This window comes from Natator depressus, chromosome 7 (genome assembly GCF_965152275.1).
Source record: "Natator depressus isolate rNatDep1 chromosome 7, rNatDep2.hap1, whole genome shotgun sequence".
Taxonomy (NCBI): Eukaryota; Metazoa; Chordata; order Testudines; family Cheloniidae; genus Natator; species Natator depressus.
In genome coordinates this window covers 74,423,287-74,450,522 of record NC_134240.1, presented here as the reverse complement: position 1 = coordinate 74,450,522, position 27,236 = coordinate 74,423,287, and the positions used below count along the sequence as shown (strand labels likewise).

The window sequence follows — 27,236 nt, the reverse complement described above, 5'->3', positions numbered from 1 at the left end:
GCACATCTTGAGTTTAAAATGTTAACTATATACATTTCCCTAGTCTAATATGTTAATGTATTTTCTTTTTAACAGCCTCAAGTACTACAGCCTTCCAGCAGCCTTCCCAGTTCCACAGTCCTCGCCCAGGGAAAATTAATAAAAACACTACATATCGAGGCCCACAGTGAATACCCCAAACAGGGCCTGCATGAAAACGATCATCCTAATCAAAATGCTGCAAATGGCTCTCACACAAATAGTCTGAATGAGTTGAACATTTTACTGAGTAAACCTTTAAATATAAAGGACCTGAATGAGAATGAACCTTTTGAGGAGAATTTGAAGGTTAAAAAGAGTGCTAAAGAACCTGAAGAGCTGGCTAGTAATGAAGATAGTACACTACAGTCTCTTCTTCCTTCTTTTCAGACACCTACTAAAATGGATGCTAGAGATGTGCAGACTAAGTTAGCTATGAAAAGTCAACCTTCATCCCCAAACCAGGCTTCTCAGCCAAAGACTTTAAGAGCTTCAGAGCCCCCAAACCTGAATGCTTTAGTGCCTCCTACAGTAGCCAATACTGCATCATCCCCAAACTGCTCCACTGCTTCCAAGGCTGAGCTACCACCACCAAGTAGTGCAACACAGCTACAACCAACATCTAGTCAGACACACCTAAAGAGTAAACCGAGTCAGAGAATTTCTAAACTTCGCCCACCAACTATTTCCTTTGTTAAATCTAAACAAATAAGCCTCCCAATGCTTATATCTCCAGAACCTCCGAACTCCCATTCCAAGACTAACATCCCAAGGCCGCTGGCACAACGAAAGGAAAATGTGCAAAATCAGAATACCGGTTTGCGTTCTGGGGATAGTTTGGCCTCTAATCGGCATTCCCGCCTCCCTAAACCAAAGACACATTAAAAACATGACATCCATATGCACGTCTCATTGGAATGAATCGTACATCAACTGCTTACCACATATTGACTACTTTAATTATGGCTTTGTTATCCAAATCCTGAATGAATATTAAAAGTGGAATCTATCATTAATATTTGCCTATTCCAATCTGACCTGTTTGGAAGTTGATGCTATCAAAACCTGTGCAACTTCTCGTAAGAGAACATAATGGTTTATACTTAACTGTACCTGTGGCCTGCATTAGCAACTTGATTACATTACTCTTCTGTCTGTCTTAATACTTAACAAATGCTGAAGCCTGTGATGACCACTAAACACTTTTCCAGGGTGCTTCACTAGGCATTTGAGGAGGGCAGGTTGCTTGCAGAAATCATTTCTTGTTTTTATTGATGTGGACTATCAGACAGGGAAATCACTATTCAATCTAATCTTTCGGTTCTGACTACCAGTTAGGTTTATAGCAGTGGAAAATAATAAATAATTATATAATCTATTAGCATATTTTTTTTCCTGGCCATAATTTATTCTGTATTCCAGAGGCCTATGCAAAGTCTTTGTTTTTATCAAAATTATCTCATGACTCTAATGACATGTATTTAATGTTGTTTTAATCTAGATATGTTTTCCTACAGGTATCAGAATGTTGCTCTATTTGCTTTTGAGCTCATCTTCACCATTCATGGATGGCAAGCAGATCTCACAGGGTGAAAGGGCTCTTATTGCACAGAAATATCAATCCATCCATGCATTGTAGAATGCTTTTGTGTTATTTAATAGACATTGGGTAAATTTTTGAAACAGTGCGCTAAGGATACTTGTGCAAAAACCTGCTAATGCAGGTGCTTTTGAAATGGTGTATAATGAGCCTTGGGGATACGGGGTCCATGACACCTGTGCTGAGAGTTTCACAACATACATTTTAATTAAGAACTTTTAACTTTATTGTACTTTTATATTTATTGACTTCCTGTTTACTATTGGAAGACTCTGAAGAATCAGACTTGAAATGTTTGCACAAAACTTGGGCGTATATGTAGGGTTTTGAAATTATTTTACATATTTTTTTTAAACTACTTTTTACTAAAACCCACAGCTTTGCTTTGAGCAATCCTATGATGTCATAATCAGAGCTGGTACTCTGAGTATTTCAGAGACGGGTACTTTTTTTTTTTTTTCTCCTGGGAAGGAACTCGGTGGGGAAATAAAATAAGGAAAGGTATTTCTGCTCTCTCTGGGAAGGTATTCTCTCTGAAGGTGGTCTTCAAATATTTGTCAGGTGGCAGCTGTGGGGGCATAAAGTTTGTAAATGCACATGCTATGGATTGAGTAAGTGCATATCCAGCAAAGTGTTCCAAAAATTTACCCTTGTATCCCACACAATCGTAGTATCTTGTTTTCTTCAGCTTATATGTACCTGACACTCAAGTAGCAGAATACTGTCAGAATTAGTATTTTCAAAAAACTTAGTCTCCTGTGTGTAATAAAACAGAGAAACAAGACACAGTAACACTATTCTAGGCCTTTGCTGAAGGAAGGTGTATTATAGTACACTTTTCCATATATTGTGTATGTATACATCCACAGGAACCTTCAATAATAAATTTTGCCCCGCCAAGAATGGCTATTCCCAATGAAAAAACAAGTGACCTAAACTTTTGAATAGATGACACATGAACAATGCAAAGTGCTCACATTGTTCTCTTTTAATCAGCAGTGAGGTGAAAGAAATCCGTAAGTACACTTAGTTTAATCTGTTCATTTCACATCTAGTTATACAGTTCTGAAATAAAACCGAACCATGTTTTTTGTTAATTCATATAAAAAAAATCTACTTAGCATTAATATTCAGTAGCTGTTATATAAATTGATCAAAATAAGTCTAAGCACAAGACTACTGTTATAATTACGTTTTTTTCCTTCTAGAAAGGCCCTGAGTATCCTGTCTGCTGTCCAGAAGCAGAGTAGACCTTAATATTTGAGGAGTAAATAAAACTGATTTTGTATGTATTTGTAAAATTAACTCCTGACAGTAGGCTGTGTTTCTCCAGAGTTTGAAAACTGCTGATGATATGGTCAGGTTCTTGGTTCATTTTCAGGTCTGTATAGATTTTTATGGAAATTTTGAAAGCTGACTTTCCTTAAAAGGAAGGTGATTTTATTTTTAATTTTCTACAGTTTGTCTAAGGAGAGACTATTTTCATTTAAAGGAATGCTGTCGGTGTAGAGAGATTTCAGAGTGGGTTCTCTTATTCCCATCTCCCCCCGCTCTGCCCCAAGTTTCCACCAGTCTGATTTACTTTTAAAGAGATAGTAAAATAAATGTTGATTTTTTTAAATCTGCACCTTTACTGATTAAGTTACAAAGAAAAGAGCCCATCAAGTTTTTCATAGAAATACAAAATTGTTTTTAAGATCAGATTTTTTTTTGCAAAAAAACAAGTGGTTCTTCCTGGGTGTATAGAAACTTTAGTAACCTATTCCTTGATGTGAAAATATATATACACACACATGCACTTATTCACACTTCCTGTTTTATCCTAACAGACTAGTAAATAAGAAACGGAGCCATGGGTAGCAGAGTTGCTATATGTACAAGACCATGCTGCTAATCTAAATTGTAGTTGTGTTGAGTTGAAACTCTGCTAAACATTCATTCACCTAAACACAAGTACATATTTCTGCTACTATCATGCCTTTACCAAGGATGGTTCCAATGTATGTATAGAAAGTCCAGAGTGCGCGGTAAAGCTGGTTAGTTGATGAACAACTGAAAGAGGTAATGAGGTGAAACTGAAGTCTCACTCCAGTGAAAGGGAAAAAAGTGCTGGTGTTGTATGGAACTCGAAGTCTGAAATGAAAGAAACAACCTTATCTAAAGATGGAGCTGTTTCATCTGTACTGGTGTCGATGATTCTAAATGAATAAAATAAAGGGTTAGATGTATCTGAACTTTTTTTAGGTTTCTAAAATGGGTTATTGCTGACTTTCATCCGTTTCAGGTCTGACATTTTGTGCAGTACTCACAAAAGTATTAAACTACTGTTCGGTATAATGTGTATAAAGCAGAAACAAAACAAGTTGCGTATTTTAACAAGTGAAAACACAAAAGGAGAAGAAAAAATAAATTGCACTTTAAATGAGCTTTATTGCTTGGAGTTGTGCCTAAAATAATCTAAATGCCTCCTGTTTGTGTGTGGCTTTTTTGTTTGAACCTAATTTTCCTGCAAGTGTTGTTGTTTCCAAGATATCTTTATCACCTGACAGAATTAATGTACACTCTAGCATGTAAGAATATCCATATAGTGTAACAAGTTTTCATTGTGTATTGTATTTATTTTTTTTTAAATCATGGAATTTTAACACCAGTGCAACTCCAGACCTCCCCTACCCCTTGCCTCTCCCCCAGCTGGTACTTCCTTAATCCCATTTTAAGTCAATGGCAAAACTTTCATGGGACTAATATTTAGCCCTTGGAGAATAATGTTCCTAGAGTATATTGTGGTGATGTTAAGAACCATATGCAATACTAACCCAGGGGGTTGGTGAAAGTAATCATTTATCATAGCCACTGAAAGTCTTTTCACATAGTTCATATAAAAATGATTTTAGAGTTCAAAATCAGACTGCAAGGAGGTTCAGTTAGACTGCGTCATAGATCAGTAAAAGGCAGTCCATTTTTGGTCTTAACTGCTGACTTATTGTAAAGAAGCTAGAAGACTTGAATACCATTTGAGTGGTTTATTTTGTTATTTGCATGTCATTACCATAAGACATCCATATAGTGGTTTATTTTGTTATTTGCATGTCATTACCATAAGACATCCATATAGTGGTTTATTGCATGTGTGGGGTGGGGGAAGTTTCAGTGTTTGCACAGCACATAATGCTCTTACCATTCTCATACCATTAAAATGGAAATTCACTCTTGAATTGGGCTTCCATAGCTATTCTTTTTCATCTCATCATAGTGGCCAGCACTAAGCAGAGTGGATTTTAATAGATGATCATGTTGGTAGGCATGAGTTCTATAATAATCTACAGTCATGCCATCAAGGACATTCAAGAGTACTTCAATCACTGTTGTGGTAAAGCTGCTCACTGCCTACTTAAAGCACCACAATAAAAACAATATAATCTCCAGTGTTGGTATTTAAAGTCTTAAATTGAGTATTAGCTACAAAAAATTTCCTTAATATCTACAGTGTTGGTTTTCTTAGATTTCTTTTTTAAAACCAATTCAGAGAAAATACTGTATATTGGAATTTGCTTGTAAAGTTGAGTTTAAAACCTGTATGTAAAGATTCTTTCCTTTGTGTTGCGCTAGTGAATACAAATAAAATAAATAATTCTAAGTATCCAGTTCTCTCGACATTCATTTTGCCTCTTTCCTTTATTCCACTGTAAATCATCCCTGTGAAAAGTTACAATGCTGAAGAAAGGAAGCTGTGCTGTTGCTTAATCTCCACAATTGTGCTTCTAGAGCTTTGTGTTACTATTGGATTTGTCTCCCCCTCAAACAAGAGTCATCTTTTTATAGCTAAGACATTTGGAATTTTCTTCCTCAGTGATGTTCAAAGTAAAGAAATCTGAAAACGAGAGAAAATGGAAAGCTAAATTTTAAATTGTGACCTCTGATAGAATCTGGTATTAATCTAGATGAGAAGCAGAATGGGATAATTTGATGTAGTGACAATTTAAAAAGTGCTTTGTTTTGACTGTAGCTCAAGATGGGGGGAAGTGGTGAGAAATGCATAAAGTTTTCCTGTGGAATTCTTTTTTTAATATAAAAAGATTGGACAACAAAATTGTCCCCGACCCTGATTAACCTAATATGTGTATGCCTATAAGTCTGTGTATACAGTGTATATTCATGTATGTGTGCATTCTGAGAAGTCTTTTTAAAGACTGACAAATTCAAAAGTTGGAACTTTCAACTTTCTTGTAACATCCCAGTAATGTTTTTCTTCACTTTCTCAGCAGTCTAAACAGTTTTATAGCAGGAGATAATATCTGATTCACTAACATCTCACCAGTTTCAATGGATGAAACTTGACGAAAAGAATATCAATAAAAATAAAGTGGCAAAGATGGGTAAAATGGCTTGCAGGGAAAGAAAAATACAAAAAAAAAGCAGAAAGGAACTGACTAAGAAATAGTCCTGAGCAATGTTCCCTCTAATTTTTTCCATCCATGTGCGGAATAAATTTTGATATGTGCAGATGTGCGCCACCAGTAGAAACAAAAAAACCTAAATATTTTTTAAAAGTTACCATAAGGATAATTACTCCAGCCAGGACAGGCTAGGCATTTTAGAACTCACTACTCAAAGAATTAAATTTAAGTGTAAGAGAAATAAAAATTATGAAATGCATAGACAAGTCAAAACACTAAAACAACACACTTTCAAAAAATAAAATTATAGAGAGTATGTGCGTTGCTTTGCAGGAAGTACCAAGCAGTAACAATACAAGTATGTGGTGGAAAATGTGTGTGTGACCCAGAGACAGTGTGTGAGGAAGTTTAAGATCGCGTTCGTGCTCTGTAAGGCACTCACTGAAACCTCTCCTGTTCTTTCCTGAGCTCTGTCTCCCCTCCCCCGCTCTGCAGAGATGGGGTACATGGGCAGGAGGGAGGGGGAGAGATAGAAAGGGTGTGTGTGTGTGAGAGAGAGAGAGAGAGAGACTGACTCTGAACTGGCTGTTGGGGAAGTCTCAGACTGCACTGGTTCAGATTGCAGCAGCTCTGAGTCCTGAGCCAGGCTTTCCCCTCTCCGCTGCTCTGCAGAGATGGAGTACAGGGAAGGGGGGACACCCTGACATCAGCACCCCCCTCCACCTCCCACTTTGCCCAGCCAGCAGGAAGGTCCTGGGAGCAGATGCAGGAGCAATGTGGCTGCAGAGCAGTGGGGGGAGGGGCACCTGAACACCTGCTGCTGGATGTGTGCTCTCTGCTCATCAACTGCATGGCACTTGAATCTCTCCTAGGCGACCGCCCAACCATGCAGCTTAGAGGGAACACAGGTCACGAGTGCTAACGACTGGCTTAAAGTGAGACACTGCAGTAGACTTTTTAAGAAACTTTCAAATGAAATCTATCCAAAATTCTGAAGATTTCTTATCTAGAGGAAGGATTTTATAGTTTGCTTCCAAAAGACCATAAAGTTAAAAAATACTGTTCCTATTCAGGAAAGTACATAAGTGCATAAAGTTCCAGTAGAACTTTAGCACATGCTTAAGTGGTTTCCTGAATTGGGGCATAAAGCACTAGTTACCCACATTTTCTCAGTGGCTGAAAGTATTCAGCCTTTGCTCTTGTGCCTTGCAGTTCTCCTGATATTTGTGGATGTTTGGTGTAAATGCACACTTTGTTCCTATATACAAACATAGGATCCAACAGTAAATAGTGTCCCTTATTGTAATTTTAACCTATCACACAATCTAAATTTTCTAAACAACTGTCTCCCTCGTAGGACCTTGAGGAAAATGGCAAGTATCTATTTTAAAAATGTACTGTTGCAGAAATTTCTTTAAAACTGTTTACATAGGATTGGCACTATGTAATCATTAAAGCTGAGGAAAATTCAAAATTTTAATTCCCTGGGAAATTCAGACTTTTCAGCGTTTTTGTCCCAAATCAGGATGAAAAAAACCCTGAAATTTCAAAAATGCACTTAACAAAAATGGAAAAAAAAAGTTAGGAAGTGTCAGAACAAAAATATTTAGACATTCCTGAAGTTGATGTTTCATTTGACCCAAAATGCTTTGGTTTGAGTCATTTCAACATTAAACTGCATTTTCCTATTTTGGTGTAGAATGTAGTTCAGAAGCCTGATGTGCCTATTCTCCCTTATGTGCCAGGCTCTCAGTGGCCCTGGACGGCATCCCCCATAATGTGCCATGCAGAGCTTCGTCAGAGGCAAATCCCACAATCCATTATCAAAGATGTAGTCCTCCAGGGAGCTTGGCCCAGTGGAAAGAATGTAGTCTTGAAATTCAACTCCCATAAGGCAATGCACTGATAGGGAAATGCAGTTTAAAGTTTTGTTGAACCGATTCAAAACAAAAAGCTTTTGCACAGTTTAAGAAAACAAAATATTCTGATTCAGATTGAGCTGACCCTAAATGAAATATTTGGTGTAGATTTTCCTAAAGGAAAATTATTTAAAAATTGAGATGTTTGTGGGATTTAATGGAAACTGCATTTTCCACTGGAAATTTCCCTACCAGCTCTAACTATAATCAGCTTGCAAATCCATTCAGCAACATTACACAGGTTAATTGTTGTCTATGTAGCACTTTGCATGCACTGGCCTAAATGACCTTCTCTTCAGATCTCTGCTGCCCTGATTCTGCTTGGGTTATTTTGTTATTTCCTTGATTTGAAGGCCAGAAGTAACCATTAGATCTTTTAGTCTGACCTCCTGTATAACAGGCTAAAGAACTTCACTCAGGTACTCCTGTACTGAGCCCAATAACTTATGAATAGTATTTTTTGGGACACGTGAAAAAGGAAACAATGACAAATGTTGAGTCTCTAAGCAAAATTACAAAGAAGTGGGGAGAAAAACCGCTCATTGGGGTGGGGGGAAACAAAACTAAATTTGTACTCTGTTAGTGTCCAGATCAGAGTTTGGATTGTGAGCAGGGATGAGATGGGAGTGGTATTAATGACACTTGCAAGGATTGTATCACTCAAATCCCCCTGCTTCTTTCCTCTTGCCTCTGTCCATTCCAAATAAAAGCAAGTTCTTGTGGCAGTCATCAATTTCAGGGGGAGAGCCCCATCTGTTCTACTTTGAGCAGAATGAAGATATTGTGGTGGGGCATAAAATTGCTGTGGGGGGGAGGAGAACACAGATTAAAAATGTAAGAAATCCTCATGTTCTCCAACTCAGAATTAAAATACATTTTCTCTCTAAAGGATTTTTTTTAAGGGCATGTTTAGATACAGTAAACCACAGTAAAAATTAGCACTTAAGAGTGAAGTCTGCACAAAATGAATCATTCATATATTTCATTCACTAGATTATGAAAATTATCAGCTATAATTGGGCTGAATTGGATCTTGAATATGATCAACAAACAACAATGAACCTAAATAATTTGCAGCTCAAGTAAAAGTGTTGAACTATTCAAGTATTTAATGCTAACCTGACCTTCTGAAAGATAAAAGTACTTACTGGGAATTGCTTTCTTCCCCCCCATCTGCTTCTGTGGTGCTGTTAGCAGAATGGCATTAGGTTTTTTAAATTCTATTATGTATATAGGCCACAGTCTGGCTTTGGATGTTCACTCTAGGTGTAAGAGGAGGCAGAACTCCCTAGCACTTCCCCGCCCACCTACCCCAAAGCCCCACTCTCCTTCATTTACCCTCTGTACTTCCCCAGTGGCTGCACTAAGGGGGAGTTCTCTGGGGTAATCACTCCCTGGAAGAGGGCTGGTTCTTCTTCCGCCCTTCCCCTGGCAAGAAAGGAGAGTCTGGCTGGAATATGGGCCAGCCTCTCAGACAACCCCTGCATAGGGCTTTATGGGTTCAGTCTAGGAACATCTATTGTCCTGTCACAGGGTTTACCTCCTACTCCTCTTCCCAGGGCACATTGCTTGGCTCTATAAAGAATTTGGCCCTATGAAGCCAAACTCTGCAGAGGATGGAAGCTCAGTTTTTAAAGACTTAGATTTTAAAATTGTCCCTTTTCTAAATCATAAACAAATTGCAAAATTTTCCAAAGGAAAATTGTGTAACCTATTTTGGGCTGACAAATGTTTAATTTTGATTTGTTCTCTTGTATATTATATAATACAAGATTAAAAAGTCTAAATCAAAATTAAATATTTTAACAATTGAAACGTTTTATTCAAACTTAAACTTCTTCCTCCAGTTTCCTTCCAAAACAAAGTATTGGTGAAAGCAACCCAGTTTTGCAAAGCATTTAGATTTTTATGGAACTGCATATTTTGACAAAATAGGATTCCAAAGTTTGTCTTACCAGTTCTACTAAAGAGAACTATTTTTCAACTCAGTTTGTAGATATTTGTTTAGGTCAATTTGTTTAGGTATTTTGGGCACTGCAACAAAGGGGAGAGTAGAGCCATGAAAGCTAATGTTTGAATATCGCCTTTTGAGAGCTATCACTGTTACATTTGTTAAATTCCTAATGATGTACAATGGAAAACATTAATGTTTATCTCCAGAGATTGACGTACAATTCTGATTAGGTGGTAAATATTGCCTATATCAGTTGTTATATGTTAAGTAATGCAAGTATCCCTCAATTGTGGCCCAAGGATTAAATTCAATCCAAGAAAATCCCTTGTGTTCTATATTATAGGTGGAGCTGGTAGAGCTGCCTATAGTTAACACTTCTAATTATAAGATCTTATTTTCTAAGAATACCTAGACTATCCCAGACAGATGTTTGTATAACCTGTTCTTAAAAACCTCCAGTGACAGGCATTCCACAACCTCCCTTGATAATAACCTATTCCAGTTAACTACCCTTATATTTAGAAGGATTTTCTTAATATCTAACCTAAATCTTCCTTACTGCTGATTAAGCCCATTACTTCTTGTTTTAGGGGACATGGAAAACAATTGATCACAGCCCTTAACATATCTGAAGATTTATCAGGTCCCCCCCTCACTTTTTTTTTAAAAGACTAAATATACCTAGTTTTTTTAAAACCTTTCCTCCTAGGTCAGATTTTCTAAACTTTATCATTTTTGTTGCTCTCCTCTGAACTCTCTACCGGTTGTCCACATCTTTCTTCAAGTGTGGCACCTAAAACTGGTCAAACACTGCAGCTAAGGCTTCACTGTTGCCAAGTAGAGCAGAAGTACCTTCCATGTCTTATATGCAATAGTCCTGTTACTACATTTCAGAATGCTATTAGTCCTTTTCGCAACAGCACTGTTAGTATATAGGCTTGTTTGCCAGCCTGAGAGAGAGTTTTGGGTTTGACATTTTGATACTCATATCTTATACTAATAAGTGTGAAGAACAATGAACAAAAAGACTGTTGCATTTCCCACAACCAGATGGGACTTTTAGTACAATGGGAAAAGATAAGGGACACAATTAAAGTGTTACTGGGCATGGTGGGAATGTAATATATGAGCACACACTTGAAGACCGCCTCAACTCCTTACCTCAAGGCAAGGTCAAGCAACCAGTTAGAGGTAAAGGGGGGTTAGTGGTGGGAGAGGCATAAGAAACGCTAAAAGCAAAAGAAAGGCCTGGCCTTGGCCAGAGCACAACCTCACTCCTTATCCCTGCCACGGGTACAAAAGGGATGGGATGAAGACCCCAACTCATGACCCTCAAAAATGGAACAGATCATAAGTTGTAAGGGATATGAGTAGGGCTGTGCACTGCAGGTATATGTGGGCCTGCTAAGGAGGAGGTGGGAATGGGGACACAGGCAAGGCTCTTCAGCATCAGAGCTAGGAAGGGGAAACACGGGGTAAATGCTCTGTGGCATCAGAACTGGGAAGGGGGACATGGAGTAAACACTGCAGTGTCAGAGCTGGGCATGGAACACTGGGAAACAAACAGACTCTGACAGCATGTAGAGCTATGAACGTGCTTGCTTGGAACTAACCCCAATAAACATCGAATTGCCTCCACTTCGGACTTCTGGTCTTCTGCTTTCTGTCTGCGTGACAAGAACCAGGGGAGAAGGTGAAGGGAAAGCCTCTAACAAGCACCACACTGTTTGCTCATATTCAGTTTATGAGAAACTATAAACTCCAGATCCTTTTCTGCAGTCCTACTGTCTAACCAGTTATTCTCCATTGTGCAGTTGTACAGATTTTTTCCTTCCCAAACATAGCCCTCTGCACTTGTCTTTCATGAATTTCATCTTGTTAATCTCAGACCAGTTCTCCAATTTGCCAAGGTCATTTTGAATTCTAATTCTTTCTTCCAAGGTGTTCACAACCCCTCCCAGATCGGTGTCTTTTGCAAATTGTATATGCATACACTACTCCATTATTCAAAATTAATGAAAATATTGAATATTATTGGTCCTAGGATAGACTGTGGGATCCCACTAGATACATCCTCTCTGTTTGAGAGACACCCATTGATGAGAACTCGGAGTATGTTTTTTTTCAAGCCAACTGTGCATCTTCCTTATACTAACTTCATCTAGACCAAATTTCTCTAGTTTTGCTTATGAGAATGTCATGTGGAAGTGTGTCAAAAGCCTTACTAAAATCAAGATCAAGCACTTCTACTTTGTCTTCCTTATCCATTAGGCCAACAACATTTCACAGAAGGAAAATAGGTTGGTTTGGCATTATTTGTGCTTGACAAATCCATATTGGATATTACTTCTCTCACTAGTATCTGGTAGGTGCTTACAAGTGATATTTAATAACTTGTTCCAGTATCTTTCCAAGTATCAAAGTTAGACTGACTGGGTCCTCTTTGTTCCCTTTTTAAAGATAGGCACTATGCGTACCCTTCCTCAGTCCTCTGGAACCTCACCTGTCCTCTGAGTTCTCAAAGGAAATCACTAATGGTTCTGGGATTGCTTTAGCTAGCTCCTTAAGTACCCTAAGGTCATACAATCAAGTCTGCATGACTTGATAAAAAGAAAAAAAATCTAACATCTAAATATTCTTTTGTTTGTTCTTTCCCTGTTTTGGCTTGGGTTCTTCTCCTTTAACATTAGTTGTCTTAAGCATCTGGTCACAATCTTTTAAATGAAGACTGAAGCAAAATAGTTATTAAACACATCAGTCTTCTTGGTGTCACCTGTTATTAGCTCCCTTTCCTTGTAGTCCTAGGCTTTCCTTTGTCTTTCTCTTGCTCCTACTGTATTTATACAACAACTTCTTATTGCCTTTTATGTCAATTGCAAGGTGGGATTTAGTGCCTTAGCCTTTCTGATTTTCTCCCTACATGGTTAAACTATACTTTTGTACTCCTCCTTAGCAATTTGTCATTGTTTCTACTTTTTTTTTTTTTTAAAGGAAATCCTTTTTGATTTTCAGGTCCATGAAGAGCTCCTAATGCAGCTATGTTGGCCTCTATTCTTTCTATCTTTCCTTTGTAATTTGATATTTTGCTGCTGTGCTTTTAATACCATACCTGAGAAACTGCCAGTTCTCCTAAACACCATTTTCAGTGGCTTTGCTTAACTTAAAACTGTATGCCTTAACGTTTTCCACCCCAGCTGTCTGCCCCAGACTGAATTTTTTGAAAGATTATGGGAATGGTGGAAGGTGAGGGTATCTAGCTGGGGAGGGGGCAATAGGAGCAGAAAGGAACAAGAAAAAGGTTTTGGGGCATAGGGGCCTAACCACTTAAGAACAATCCTCTATATAACCTGAAGTTGATCCAAGGAGTCCTGAACAACATTTTTAATGTTTAGGAAATATCTGTAAAGCCACTGGCGAAGTGTGCTTTAGGCCCCTCTAGTGGTAGGTATACATAGGACTATAACAGTCTGCTCCTGCAACCAGTTACTCTGTTAGCTCAACCGGTAGAGCAACTGAAGTTTGGATATGAAGATAGCATCTATACTAACGATGCTGATAATCAAACATGCATAGTCTACTGAGAACTATTGCACCAGCCAGTATGACTGTGGTTAATGGTGTTGCAGCAGACAGCATGTAGTGAAGTCTGCAGATGTGGCTCAATCCTGGAAATCCATGAATCTCTGGGGTGGCCCTGTGGGTGGCAACAGAGAGCGTCAGGGCACCCCTTCATCCATTGATGGAAAATCTGAGAATATTATGTGCTGAGATGTGTTTGTCCATCCTGGCAACATGATCGAAGAGCACATAATGTCAGTTTTGAATAGAATGAATGAATGAATGAATGAAGAAATGCCAGATCTCTGTCAAACCACTTTATGCTCAGAATTTGTTGCTGACAGTGCATATGGAATGCCTCTAGTGATCCAAGTCTGCTGGTAAGAAGGCCCAGGTTTCTGATCCATGTAGCAATGCAGGTAGGTCTGATAGATCCTGAACTTTGTCTCAGCACAAAAATATTTTTGCATACATAACAGAGACAGACTTCATGCAGGGAGGTGGCAAGATCTTTTTGTTGAAGAACATCCCATTCAGTGTGACCTAGGTCATCTGTCATGTGATATTCAAACCCATAGAGTCTTGGAGAGCAGGGATGAAATGATCTGACTTCTCCATAAGCAAAGCAGTGTCATTGGCATAGTCTTGGTCAGTAACACTTGTTGACCAACTTTGATTCCGACATGTGGAACAGCAAGCCCTTATAGCTTGACACACTTGTGCCGAGGCAAGCACACATCGCTGCTGCCCCATGAAGTTTTATAGAAATGCAGTGAAAGCTATGAACCAAAGCACATTCTTGTGCCAGTACTGCTGTGAATATTGCACACCAAATTGAGCAGAACATCTGGAACACCAACTCCATTCACTGAGAGTGTCAAGGGGCCAGCAGCTCTGGTGGCAGTAGCTTAGTAGCAATAGTCCAAGGAGCGGTCTTCTAGTGGCAGCCCCACACAATGGCCACTTTCCCTATCAGCAGTCCCACACAATGGCTAGAGGTATATAAATTGAAATGAAAAGCAGTCAGTCCTCCAGGGATTTGACCCTGGGTTGTTGATGGATAAGGTATCTTAATATAACCACCCTTTCTTCGATAAAGGCATGTTTGGCATTGGGTCAGTAGCCTCTTTATCCAGGCACTGTACTGGTTTATGTGTGTGTTGTAATGCCATAACCTAAAGCCGGCACATGGAGCAGTGGGATCATATTCAGAATAATTTCCAGATGTTTTATATATCACCTTGAAAAAATTAATAAATCCCCGTAACTAATGAATTTTAATCTAAACCTTTTCAAGTGGAAAGAAAATTAATCTGGACTATAAAATCATGTCAGTCTTGGAAGTATTAAAGGTATTATGGAAATATTGCATTTTTTCTGGGTCTTGAGCAAACTCTCAGTATGTAGAATAATAAGAAGTGGAAAATGTCTGATTCCATTTTTCTGCAAAGGCAGAGAGTTTCCACCCACCTTCACGAAGTAAGGGCCCATCACCTACACGACTAATGCTACCATTGAGCCAAGTTGAAAGGCCAAGCTTCTACAATGCACGAACAAGTGCCAAAAAGATGTAGACCTATGCTTTTTCCCCCTCATGGTTTTCCATAGTGCAGGCCTCTAGGACTGTAGTATCGGTGTTCTGAAGCAGGAGTGGGTTTAGGATTTTGCAATGGAGAGAGGACCAGTATGCAAATTAGTCATTGTTTTAAAACAAACAAAAACAAAAAGACTTGTCTAAAACCAACCAAGTTGTCCATGCATAAGCCGTATTGAAAAACAATTTATCTCATACAATAAAAAGGAGGCTGGCAAATTACAAGTTTACCCTAAAAATTTCCACAAACACCAAAAGGTACAAACATACAAAATCTCTTCAGGCCTGTTCTTTTGAGTGTTTTTGGTGCCTGCTATTTAGATGAGTAGTTAGGATAACGGTTGACTCTTAACACACCCACCACATCAATTTCTAACCTCCAGACTATTCCTTTACAAACTTCTCTTGTCATGCTTGATGCTATCAGTGTGTCAGCCATAAACATTCACAGGTAAAAATAACAAATGATCTATGTTGGCATTTCACAGATGTTAGATCAGCTGTCATTACAGATGACCTCTATTCCCAGCTCAAGTGATAAATATTTAGTAAGAGAAACTAGTCCTGTCCATATATTAGAGACAAATTTATTTCAAAAAGGGCAACCATGTTCATCCTTAGTTTGAGCTGTCCCCATCTCAGAAATCCTCCTTTCTCAACAGCATACTCTTAGGCTGGTTGTATGGCAGTTAGCTTTGTTTCCTCTCAACTATAAGCAATTTAGTTCTAAAAATGAAAAATCAGGATTGTGAACACACCCCATCTTTAAACTTTTCACACATAAACTGAGGCATCTTTGGCCTAATGTAATGCTTTGGAGGTCTAGTTGCTTCAGTTCAAATGGTCACCAAAAGAAACAGAGCTTGGTAGTCTCTGTTTAGTGGACGTTTCTCATCAGATAATTTAGAATGACTGGCACCCTCTGAAGAGATCCAGGATTGGGAAAGCAAGATAGTAGTTGAAACTCAGGCATGAGGTGAATTGGCAGTGTGCTGTAAACTGGCACAACAAGTGGCCCATAGTGTAAAATGGCTTTTATTCAATGCTGTGTCCCTTCTTTTCTTAAAAAGAAAAGGAGTACTTGTGGCACCTTAGAGACTAACCAATTTATTTGAGCATAAGCTTTCGTGAGCTACAGCTCACTTCATCGGATGCATACTGTGGAAACTGCAGAAGACATTATATACACAGAGACCATGAAACAATACCTCCTCCCACCCCACTCTCCTGCTGGTAATAGCCCATCCAAAGTGACCACTCTCTTTACAATGTGTATGATAATCAAGGTGGGCCATTTCCAGCATAAATCCAAGTTTAACCAGAACATCTTAGGGGGGGGGGGGGTAGGAAAAAACAAGGGGAAATAGGCTACCTTGCATAATGACTTAGCCACTCCCAGTCTCTATTTAAGCCTAAATTAATAGTATCCAATTTGCAAATGAATTCCAATTCAGCAGTTTCTCACTGGAGTCTGGATTTGAAGTTTTTTTGTTGTAAGATAGCGACCTTCATATCTGTAATCGCGTGACCAGAGAGATTGAAGTGTTCTCCGACTGGTTTATGAATGTTATAATTCTTGACATCTGATTTGTGTCCATTTATTCTTTTACGTAGACACTGTCCAGTTTGACCAATGTACATGGCAGAGGGGCATTGCTGGCACATGATGGCATATCACATTGGTGGATGTGCAGGTGAATGAGCCTCTGATGGTGTGGCTGATGTTATTAGGCCCTGTGATGGTGTCCCCTGAATAGATATGTGGGCACAGTTGGCAACGGGCTTTGTTGCAAGGATAGGTTCCTGGGTTAGTGGTTCTGTTGTGTGGTATGTGGTTGCTGGTGAGTATTTGCTTCAGGTTGGGGGGCTGTCTGTAGGCAAGGACTGGCCTGTCTCCCAAGATTTGTGAGAGTGATGGGTCGTCCTTCAGGATAGGTTGTAGATCCTTAATAATGCGTTGGAGGGGTTTTAGTTGGGGGCTGAAGGTGATGGCTAGTGGCGTTCTGTTATTTTCTTTGTTAGGCCTGTCCTGTAGTAGGTGACTTCTGGGAACTGTTCTGGCTCTATCAATCTGTTTCTTCACTTCCGCAGGTGGGTATTGTAGTTGTAAGAATGCTTGATAGAGATCTTGTAGGTGTTTGTCTGTCTGAGGGGTTGGAGCAAATGCGGTTGTATCGCAGAGCTTGGCTGTAGACGATGGATCGTGTGGTGTGGTCAGGGTGAAAGCTGGAGGCATGTAGGTAGGAATAGCGGTCAGTAGGTTTCCGGTATAGGGTGGTGTTTATGTGACCATTGTTTATTAGCACTGTAGTGTCCAGGAAGTGGATCTCTTGTGTGGACTGGACCAGGCTGAGGTTGATGGTGGGATGGAAATTGTTGAAATCATGGTGGAATTCCTCAAGGGCTTCTTTTCCATGGGTCCAGATGATGAAGATGTCATCAGTATAGCGCAAGTAGAGTAGGGGCGTTAGGGGACGAGAGCTGAGGAAGCGTTGTTCTAAATCAGCCATAAAAATGTTGGCATACTGTGGGGCTGATCTGAAGGTATACATTGTCCCCAAATGTAAAATAGTTATGGGTAAGGACAAAGTCAAAGTTCAGCCACCAGGTTAGTCGTGACATTATCGGGGATAGTGTTCTTGACGGCTTGTAGTCCATCTTTGTGTGGAATGTTGGTGTAGAGGGCTTCTACATCCATAGTGGCCAGGATGGTGTTATCAGGAAGATCACCGATGGATTGTAGTTTCCTCAGGAAATCAGTGGTGTGTCGAAGGTAGCTGGGAGTGCTGGTAGTGTAGGGCCTGAGGAGGGAGTCTACATAGCCAGACAATCCTGCTGTCAGGGTGCCAATGCCTGAGATGATGGGGTGCCCAGGATTTCCAGGTTTATGGATCTTGGGTAGTAGATAGAATATCACAGGTCGGGGTTCCAGGGGTGTGTCTGTGCGGATTTGATCTTGTGCTTTTTCAGGAAGTTTCTTGAGCAAATGCTGTAGTTGCTTTTGGTAACTCTCAGTGGGATCAGAGGGTAATGGCTTGTAGAAAGTGGTGTTGGAGAGCTGCCGAGCAGCCTCTTGTTCATATTCCGACCTATTCATGATGACAACAGCACCTCCTTTGTCAGCCTTTTTGATTATGATGTCAGAGTTGTTTCTGAGGCTGTGGATGGCAGTGTTCTGCACGGCTGAGGTTATGGGGCAAGTGATGCTGCTTTTCCACAATTTCAGCCCATGCATGTCGGCGGAAGCACTCTATGTAGAAGTCCAGTCTGCTGTTTCGACCTTCAGGAGGAGTCCACCTAGAATCCTTCTTTTTGTAATGTTGGTAGGGAGGCCTCTGTGGATTAGTATGTTGTTCAGAGGTATTTTGGAAATATTCCTTGAGTCGGAGACGTCAAAAATAGGATTCTAGGTCACCACAGAACTGTATCATGTTCGTGGGGGTGGAGGGGCAGAAGGAGAGGCCCCGAGATAGGACAGCTGCTTCTGCTGGGCTGAGAGTATAATTGGATAGGTTAACAATATTGCTGGGTGGGTTGAGGGAACCATTGCTGTGGCCCCTTGTAGCATGTAGTAGTTTAGAAAGTTTAGTGTCCTTTTTCTTTTGTAGAGAAGCAAAGTGTGCGTTGTAAATGGCTTGTCAAGTTTTAGTAAATTCCAGCCACGAGGAAGTTTGTGTGGGAGGTTGTTTTTTTATGAGTATCCATTTTTGAGAGCTCATTCTTAATCTTTCCCTGTTTGCTGTAGAGGATGTTGATCAGGTGATTCCGCAGTTTCTTTGAGAGCGTGTGGCAAGCTGTCAGCATAGTCTGTGTGGTATGTAGATTGTAATGGATTTTTTACCTTCAGTCCTTTTGGTACGATGTCCATCTGTTTGCATTTGGAAAGGAAGATGATGTCTGTCTGTATCTGTGCAAGTTTTTTCATGCAGTTGATAGATTTCCACTCCATACGGCTAAATGCAGTGCCTTGCATAATGACAGGTTTCAGAGTAACAGCCGTGTTAGTCTGTATTCGCAAAAAGAAAAGGAATACTTGTGGCACCTTAGAGACTAACCAGTTTATTTGAGCATAAGACCCTTCCTTTTCTTTGCTGTCTGTTTACCTACTAAAAGCTAGCAACAGCCTGAGCAACATACAAAACTGAAAAGTTTTTAAAAAGCAAAACAACATCCTTTCAAGAAGTAACTCTGCTTGCTAGACAGGTTTCACAGATTTTGTGGGCTATTTCTCCACCACCAGTGCGAATGAATTGATATCTTGCTAGGGTCCAGAGCAGCAAGAATCCCCCAAACATAACTGGGAGAAAATATTACTTGCTGTATCATGAATTAAATGCAGTGAAGGTGGTAGGCAAATTCTCCAGTGACCCAAAAAATGTTCTCCCTAAAGGGAGACTGCATCAGAGTATGTTACCTTGTGCTGTATTTGGAGGATAACATCTAGTGCTACTAATGGATCCCTGTCTTTCTGAAAGATCTCAAAGTGCTTTGTAAGTCATATGCATACAGAAATTGCTTTAGAAATGCAAAAAGAAAAGGAGTATTTGTGGCACCTTAGCAACTAACCAATTTATTTGAGCATAAGCTTTCGTGAGCTACAGCTCACTTCATCGGATGCATAAAGTGGAAAGTACAGTGATGAGATTTTATATATACACACACAGACCATGAAAAAAAAAAATACATTGTAAGGAGAGTGATCACTTAAGATGAGCTATTATCAGCAGGAGAGTGGGGTGGGGGGAGAGAAAACCTTTTGAAGTGATAATCAAGGTGGGCCATTTCCAGCACATTTCCAGGAGTTAACAAGAACGTCTGAGGAACAGTGGGGAGGGGGGAGGGAAGAGGAATAAACAAGGGGAAATAACAGGTTTCAGAGTAACAGCCATGTTAGTCCGTATTCGCAAAAAGAAAAGGAGTTCTTGTGGCACCTTAGAGACTAACCAATTTATTTGAGCATAAGCTTCCGTGAGCTACAGCTCACTTAAGTGAGCTGTAGCTCACGAAAGCTTATGCTCAAATAAATTGGTTAGTCTCTAAGGTGCCACAAGAACTCCTTTTCTTTTTTCAAGGGGAAATAGTTTCACTTAGTATAATGACTCAACCACTCCCAGTCTCTGTTCAAGCCTAAGTTAATTGTATCCAATTTGCCAATTAATTCCAATTCAGCAGTCTCTCGCTGGAGTCTGTTTTCGAAGTTTTTTTGTTGAAGGATACTCACTTTGAGATGCAGTCACTTCTGGGGCAAAGGGCAGCGTTGAGGTGAGCAACCTGCTCCATGCTCATCTGTAGTGGGAAGGAAAATTAGTGGCCAATGACCCACTGGAGTAATCACCAACTCTCTAATTTATAAAAAGTGGTAGGGGATCTTTAATATTTGCCCATACTGAGATTTTCAAAGCCATTTAGGGTAACCTGGACACACAGGTCTTATTAAAATTAATGAAAACTGCATCCAAATTACACAAGTTAGCTTTGAAAATCTCAGTCTCCCTTCAAAAAGTCTCCCCAAGATTTACAAATAGTAGTCAATATGGAATTCTAATATTACTTGTATTACAGTAAAGCCTATGGGCCCCAATCAAGGATCAACACCCTTTTTGTCCGATACTGTACAAACATGTACTTACAAGACAGTCCACGGCCAACCTGATCCTGTCAGGATCTGAACTTATGTTTCTACAAAGTCTGATTTTCTAACCTTTATGCTTATGAGACATTTGTATTTGGTATTACTACATAGGAGAACTTAATGGTACACAAACTTTTCACTAATAATACACTTGTGCATTATCGACAGCTCTTCAGCTTCTTACTTCAAAAGAATCAGTAAATGCCTGCCTCTGTGTGTGACTATTACATTAATTGCTACCTGTATTCTGATGCTTTCACTTCGTCGCTCAAGCTTTGCTGACATGGTTCATTTTGTCATCTCATTCCCTTTGACAGACTTATTGTTTTGTAATTTACAGTTCTCTATGATTTTTATTTTTTGCTCAAAAGAGACAAAGGAGAGTACAGGCTACAGTCTTGTAATGCACTTTACTATTGTCAGAGAGCCATGACGAGTTTATACATTTACATGTTTTCCAGACCTTATCCTGAACCTAGTTAAGCACTTTAATGACTAATTACTCAGTCCAGAAAGCTTAGGAGGGTAAGGCGGCTGCCTGTTGGTCACCAATGTGAATGGTACCTATGGATTTCTTTGGAGTGTCCTGTAAGAGCAACAATAAAAACACATCTCAGAAACTCAGTGTTGTTAACACTACTGTGAACCGGACTGCAGAGTTGCATGGCCCATGAGAAACATAACTTAAACAAGCTGTAGGGAAAAAATAGCATGTTTTATAAATTCACGTAAACTGTGTAACAGCAGACAAAACTAAGTGCTCAGTCTGGGAACTCTCAGGGAAAAAATATCCCCATTCACCTCCTCACCCTCTTTTGGGTTAGGTCAAATAAGAATCTACGTTTGATCCAGGTCAGATACTACAGATCTCTGTCCCTGCCCCTCCTCCACTCGTTTTAAGGACTGCTGGCTTGGATCCTTGCTTAAACATGCAGCAGAGGGCAGTGCGATGCAAGCTGTAGAAAGTCTGAAATCTAAAAGTGCAATTTCTGCATATGTCAAAACAGCTTCCAGCACATAGGACAGGGACAGAGTCTTTGACTAACATACACACAATGCAGCACTCCTGTACTGTTTGCTGTGACAGACAATACACATTAAGCACGTAACTATGCTGATTTTTACACATTTGACAATGAGCAGCAGCAAATTAACTCAACCAACATTATTCAGCTGAAAGTACCTACCATGGTTTTTGTTTTTGTTTTTTTTTTTTTTGGGAGGACGGGGGTGCAAGGAGATTGATAACCTCAAGTAAAGTTTGTGAATTAATGAACTAGTAACTATTCCATTTCTGTCCTCAGAGATCCCCTTCTGAAGTAGCCTGTGTTGTTTCTGCTAGTTACATTTATAATTCATAGGTAACTAACCCTGTTTGGGTTGGCCATCAGCAAGGGAAATTGGGGTAGGGACTATGTGTCTCTCAAGCTTACAGCACTTGCATGAGCTGGGCCTTTTTCACTGGTGGGGAGACTCATACAGAAATATTCCACTGTTCTATTCAGTGCACACAAACAGTCTGAAACCCGACTCAATGTAACAGGTTGTCTTTATCAGAGCCCAATAATATTGTGGGTTATAATTTCAAAAGTCTTGGAATTAGTCATTTGAAAAAAAAAAAAATTAAGACTTCATTATATATCCCACCCCCCATCCTAACCTCTCCCCACCCCCTGCCGATGGGCCTAACTATGGGCCTAAATTTTCAGTGGTGATTACTGATTTTGGAAACCCAATGTGACATACCTTTTAAAGGAGTCTTATTTCCAGAGAATTCCTCTCTCTCAAACATCTGAAAGTTGGGCACCCAAAGTTTAAGGCATCCGCAATCTCCAGTCATTTCTCAAAAATGTAGGCATTAATTTTATTGTAGGCAAAATGATGTGCAGTTTTGCAAAGTGCACTAGTATCCAAGTTCATCAGATTTAATATTCCTCGTTGACCTCCGTCAGAACTCTGGTCTTCAGAGCCATAAGGTTATTGCAATAGCCCACTGAGCCTGCCATAGGACGAATTTTGATCTTGCTGTATAGGAAATAACTTTGCAAAGTTATTTCCTAAGTGTTGATATTTGCCTGCAATTCAATAAGAGTTTATTCTCATCAAAATTCAATTCAGTGACAATACTGAATTCTATGAATCATTTATTTTTCTACAGTAATAGAAGGCCCATTGCAACAGTATTTTTTCTAGAGTAACATTTCTACAGCTCAAATTAAAATGAGCACAAGTGGCAACATGAATTAATATCAGATAAAATTATGAAATATATGTTACTGCACTGAATTACAATAGACATAAGCAAACAATTTCTCAGGGAATTAAATTAGGCTGATTTATTAGACTTAAGCCTTTTATTTTTTAGTCATTTATTTCACTGATTGTTTCTGGGACGAAATATTGAGCCTGATCCTTTTATACAGGTAATGATCCAAGGCACATTGACATCAACAGAGACTCCCATTGACTTCAGTGTGCTTTGAATCAGGTCCACAACATGTAACCATTTTTGAAAACTTTCCTTTGAATAGTCAAGTAACATTGGACCATTAGTTTAATCACGCATAAAATTCTTATAATTTGATGGGTTACATCTGGCTTTGAACCGCCTTTGTAAAGCTCTTTGAGATCTGAAGGCAAAAAGCACTACATAAAAGCTAGGTATTATGATGTAGGGCCTACTCAGAACATTATTTCTTGGCTCTTATTCCTGAAAAATCTGCCTAATCAGCTGATTTTAAAACAAACAAAAACCAACAAAATCTTAAATGTGGGTTCACATTAGCTTTAACACAACACAAAACCAGAGTGCTCTGACCTACACAGGCTAGAGGTTAATTCCTTCTGAAGATATAGTACAGTGTTCTACAGAAGTCCCTTGTATAGTAAGACTGGAGTAGTAGTATTAAGATGACAGCATTTTGCACCATTACTGAACACTGTATTTTATAAGTGATCCAAATCTGGAAATTGTGTTTTTACTAATGGAGGCTTATTTTTTTTTAAGACTTGGTCCTGCAGTGATAAGGCAATAAAAGATACTGTTGATGCATGTGATATGCCTTTTTAGGATGAGAGAAGTACAAAGCAATTCTGAAAATTTCTGACCCCCCTAAAGATACTGAAGGCAAGAAATGAGTTGCATTAGTTGAGCAGTTTAGGCACCCAGAACAGCAGGAGCAAGAAGAGTCCCAAGGTACTTTTACAAAAAGAAAAGGAGTACTTGTGGCACCTTACAGACTAACCACTTTATTTGAGCATGAGCTTTCGTGAGCTACAGCTCACTTCAAGTGAGCTGTAGCTCACAAAAGCTCATGCTCAAATAAAGTGGTTAGTCTGTAAGGTGCCACAAGTACTCCTTTTCTTTTTGCGAATACAGACTAACACGGCTGTTACTCTGAAAAGGTACTTTTATGGTCTACAGATATACAGCGGAATCACTTCATCGTTTACTGAAATGGGAGGAAGCAGGATAACTATTAACAGAGCAGACTGAGACAGAAACCCTCTATCGTTGAAATGGTGGGGGAAATTAATTTGAGCAGAATGTAATCAACCACGTAGAAATTTTGGCAGTAGATTGAGGTTGACACCTCTACTCTACTTTTTTCTTAAAAAAAAAAACAAAAAAACACCCAACCATGGTATTTTAATAGCCATGGCTATTGTCATATATATATATAAAGGGAAGGGTAACCACCTTTCTGTATACAGTGCTATAAAATCCCTCCTGGCCAGATGCAAAATACTTTCACCTGTAAAGGGTTAAGAAGCTAAGGTAACCTTGCTGGCACCTGACCCAAAATGACCAATCAGGGGACAAGATACTTTCAAATTTGGAGGGGGCGGGGAAGGCTTTTGTCTGTCTGTGTGATACTTTTGCCAGGAACAGATCAAGAATGCAAGCCCTTCAACTCCTGTAAAGTTAGTAAGTAATCTAGCTAGAAAATGCTAGAGGTTTTCTTTGTTTTGGCTTGTAAATTTGCTGTGCTGGAGGGAATGCATATTCCTGCTTTTGTAACTTAAGGTTTTTGCCTAGAGGGATTCTCTATGTTTTGAATCTGACTGCCTGTAAGATTATCTTCCATTCTGATCTTACAGAGTTGTTCTTATTTTTTTTGTTCTTCTAATAAAGTTCTGATTTTTAAGAATCAGAATGACTTGCTAGTTCCACAAACCCCCTCCCAGCATGGTGCCAAAAGCATTGCAGGTCATAATACAGAGTGCCATCTACTGACACCACTTCCTGCAGCACCTAGCTTTTCTTTAGTGGTCTCCCATTCAAGTACAGTACCGATCAGGCTTGTTCTTACTTAGCTTGTGAAGCTGGTCTCATAGCTTGAGATGCTGTGACTGCACAGACAAAACAGTGTATGTTTTGTTTGTTTGTTTCCTTTTTCATGGATTATTTTTAAACAGCTAGATTAAAGTCTGAGCTGTTCTGCAGCATCAGAACACCTCCCCAGCCACCTCTGTTTGCATCTTTTTATTTGTAATCACTTTTTTGATATTCATCTAGCTCTTGTTAATGGAAAAAGCTTTAAAAAAAAATGTAACTCAGGGCCTTCCCTCCCGTGTCCTCCCCAGCAGCTCCAGATCTCTGTGTCAGCTCCCCAGGCTCACAGGTCAGTCCCAGATTGCATTTTATCATTTGTTGGATACTGGTAAATTACCCCCCTTACATGGGGACACTTGAGTACTGTGAACATCACTGAGTTTGTTTTTTCCATCATAACCATTCTGACTGACACCAGCCTTTCATCAGCACTGGTTAGACAGACACTGAATTAACCTTCTACCAGTGGAACCATGGAAATCACTTTTCAGTCTTGATCCTGTTCCTTAGAGATGTTTCCTTGATGTCTGAAGCCCTATCATCAGCCTCCATTCCACCAAAGGGTTGGTAATTAATTTCTCTCTGCTTTGGGCTTTGAGTTGTTTCTCAGACAAACAGCACAAACACTGTCAGAATGTATTTTGTTACTTTTCTAATCTCTTCAGCTCTGCTGCTTTGATAAAAGGATCTTATCTTCCCTGTTTCTCTTTAATGGAGTCCAATAAAATGTGAATAATCCCTCATTGCACTGTTTGGAGCCTGACTGCAGCCAGTGGGGATACAGAAGAGACTGCTGCAATCCTGCATTCTCTGGGCAATTCTTCACATTCACAGGAAATAGCACATCCCTACAATTCCTGAAGAAGAGGCAATTCATGTTGATAACAGGTGGAAAAGATAGGGAAGGCTTTGCTCGGGCTGAGGGCTTGCTTTGGCTTCTGCTCTTTGCTTGAATGTTGACAGACCCAAATAACCTGTTTTCCAAACTATCCCATTACACTTTCTAGGTGGTAGCAAAGAGAATCTGTCTATTTTTCAGGTTTGTGTTAATGTGAGTCAGCAGGATGGATACAAGATGATGTTTGCAAATTTTAAAGGACTCAGGTGCAGCTGAGTTTTCAGCACGTAGGGCAATAGTGCTCGGACGTGGTATAACAGTATATAGACTAATTTTATCACCCCAAGCTGCTTTCTTCCAACTGTAAACAAGGAAGTCTGTTACAGTAAGAAAAGAGTATTCTTCCTAAAGCTACTTGCTGTCTATTTTATTTCAGAATTTCTGACAAGAATTTTCTCCATGTCCTGCCTGGCTTCTGCTTACACATTTGAAGAAATAGTCCACATCTTTACATATTCTTTTGGGCAAGAGTGAAAGAGTGCTAGTGGCTAGCTTAATGTCATGGGAGAAGTGTTTGAATCATAGAATATCAGCATTGGAAGGGACCTCAGGAGCTCATCTAGTCCAACCCCCTGCTCAAGGCAGGGCCAAACCCCAATGCTGCAATTTGAGTCATTTAAGAGGCCGTGATAGACTCCTAACTGCATTTCTAACAGCTATTTAATCAGTCATGTTTCTATGACTTAAGATTATTTAATGCTGTTGATGTGAAAAGCAGATTTCCAAGGCATTCCATAAATACACACTTTAAAAATGCATCATGAATTTAGCTGCAATGAGTGGGCACAGTAAAGGGGAGAAGTGGATTTTCCTGCCTATGATGGAGTTAGGGCTGCCAACTTCCTAATTGCTGAAAACTAGACACCCCTGCCTTCCCTCTTCCCCCAAGGCCCTAACCCCCTTGACTCACTGCTCTCCCCCTCTTATTGCTCACTGCCCCCTCTCCCAGCACACACCTGCTGCCTGCAGAGCTGGCACAGTGGGGCAGAGGGGAGGATGGGGCACAGGCTGAGCAGGAGCAAGGGTGGGCAGACAAGATTCCCCTGAGTAGTGAAGGTACTTACCTCTCTGCTGGAGCCTGGAGCAGTGGGTCCAGAAACCAGTTCTCTCATCAGCAGCTGAGCAGCTCCTCCAGGCAGCAACTGCTGCTTTTTCCCTCCCGCTCAGCAGGGAGACTGATTGTGGTTACTTTGGTGCCTGGACTTTTAGTACCCAGTTAGTAGTACTGACCAGGCACTGCCAGGGTAGAATCCCCACACTAGCCCTGCAAAAGCTGAATTAGGCCAGATGGGCCCAATCAGCTAATTAGGCTGCAAGCAGGGGAGATTTA

At 39.8% G+C, this 27,236-nt stretch overlaps 1 protein-coding gene across 9 annotated transcripts in view; it reads left to right on the top strand.

Moving 5' to 3' along the window:
• The window catches only part of CCSER2 (coiled-coil serine rich protein 2), a 131,075-nt gene extending 125,856 nt beyond the window's left edge, over positions 1–5,219 (top strand). For 4 of the 9 annotated variants that reach the window (XM_074958785.1, XM_074958789.1, XM_074958788.1 and 1 more), the window contains one exon: positions 76–287. In XM_074958785.1, the coding sequence (XP_074814886.1) occupies positions 76–139 (64 nt within the window). In that variant the 3' untranslated portion in view covers positions 140–287. Of the gene's footprint in view, positions 1–75 lie in introns of all 9 variants that reach the window. The other 5 variants (XM_074958787.1, XM_074958790.1, XM_074958786.1 and 2 more) reach the window with 2 other exon arrangements.
• The last annotated feature ends 22,017 nt before the right edge of the window (positions 5,220–27,236 follow it).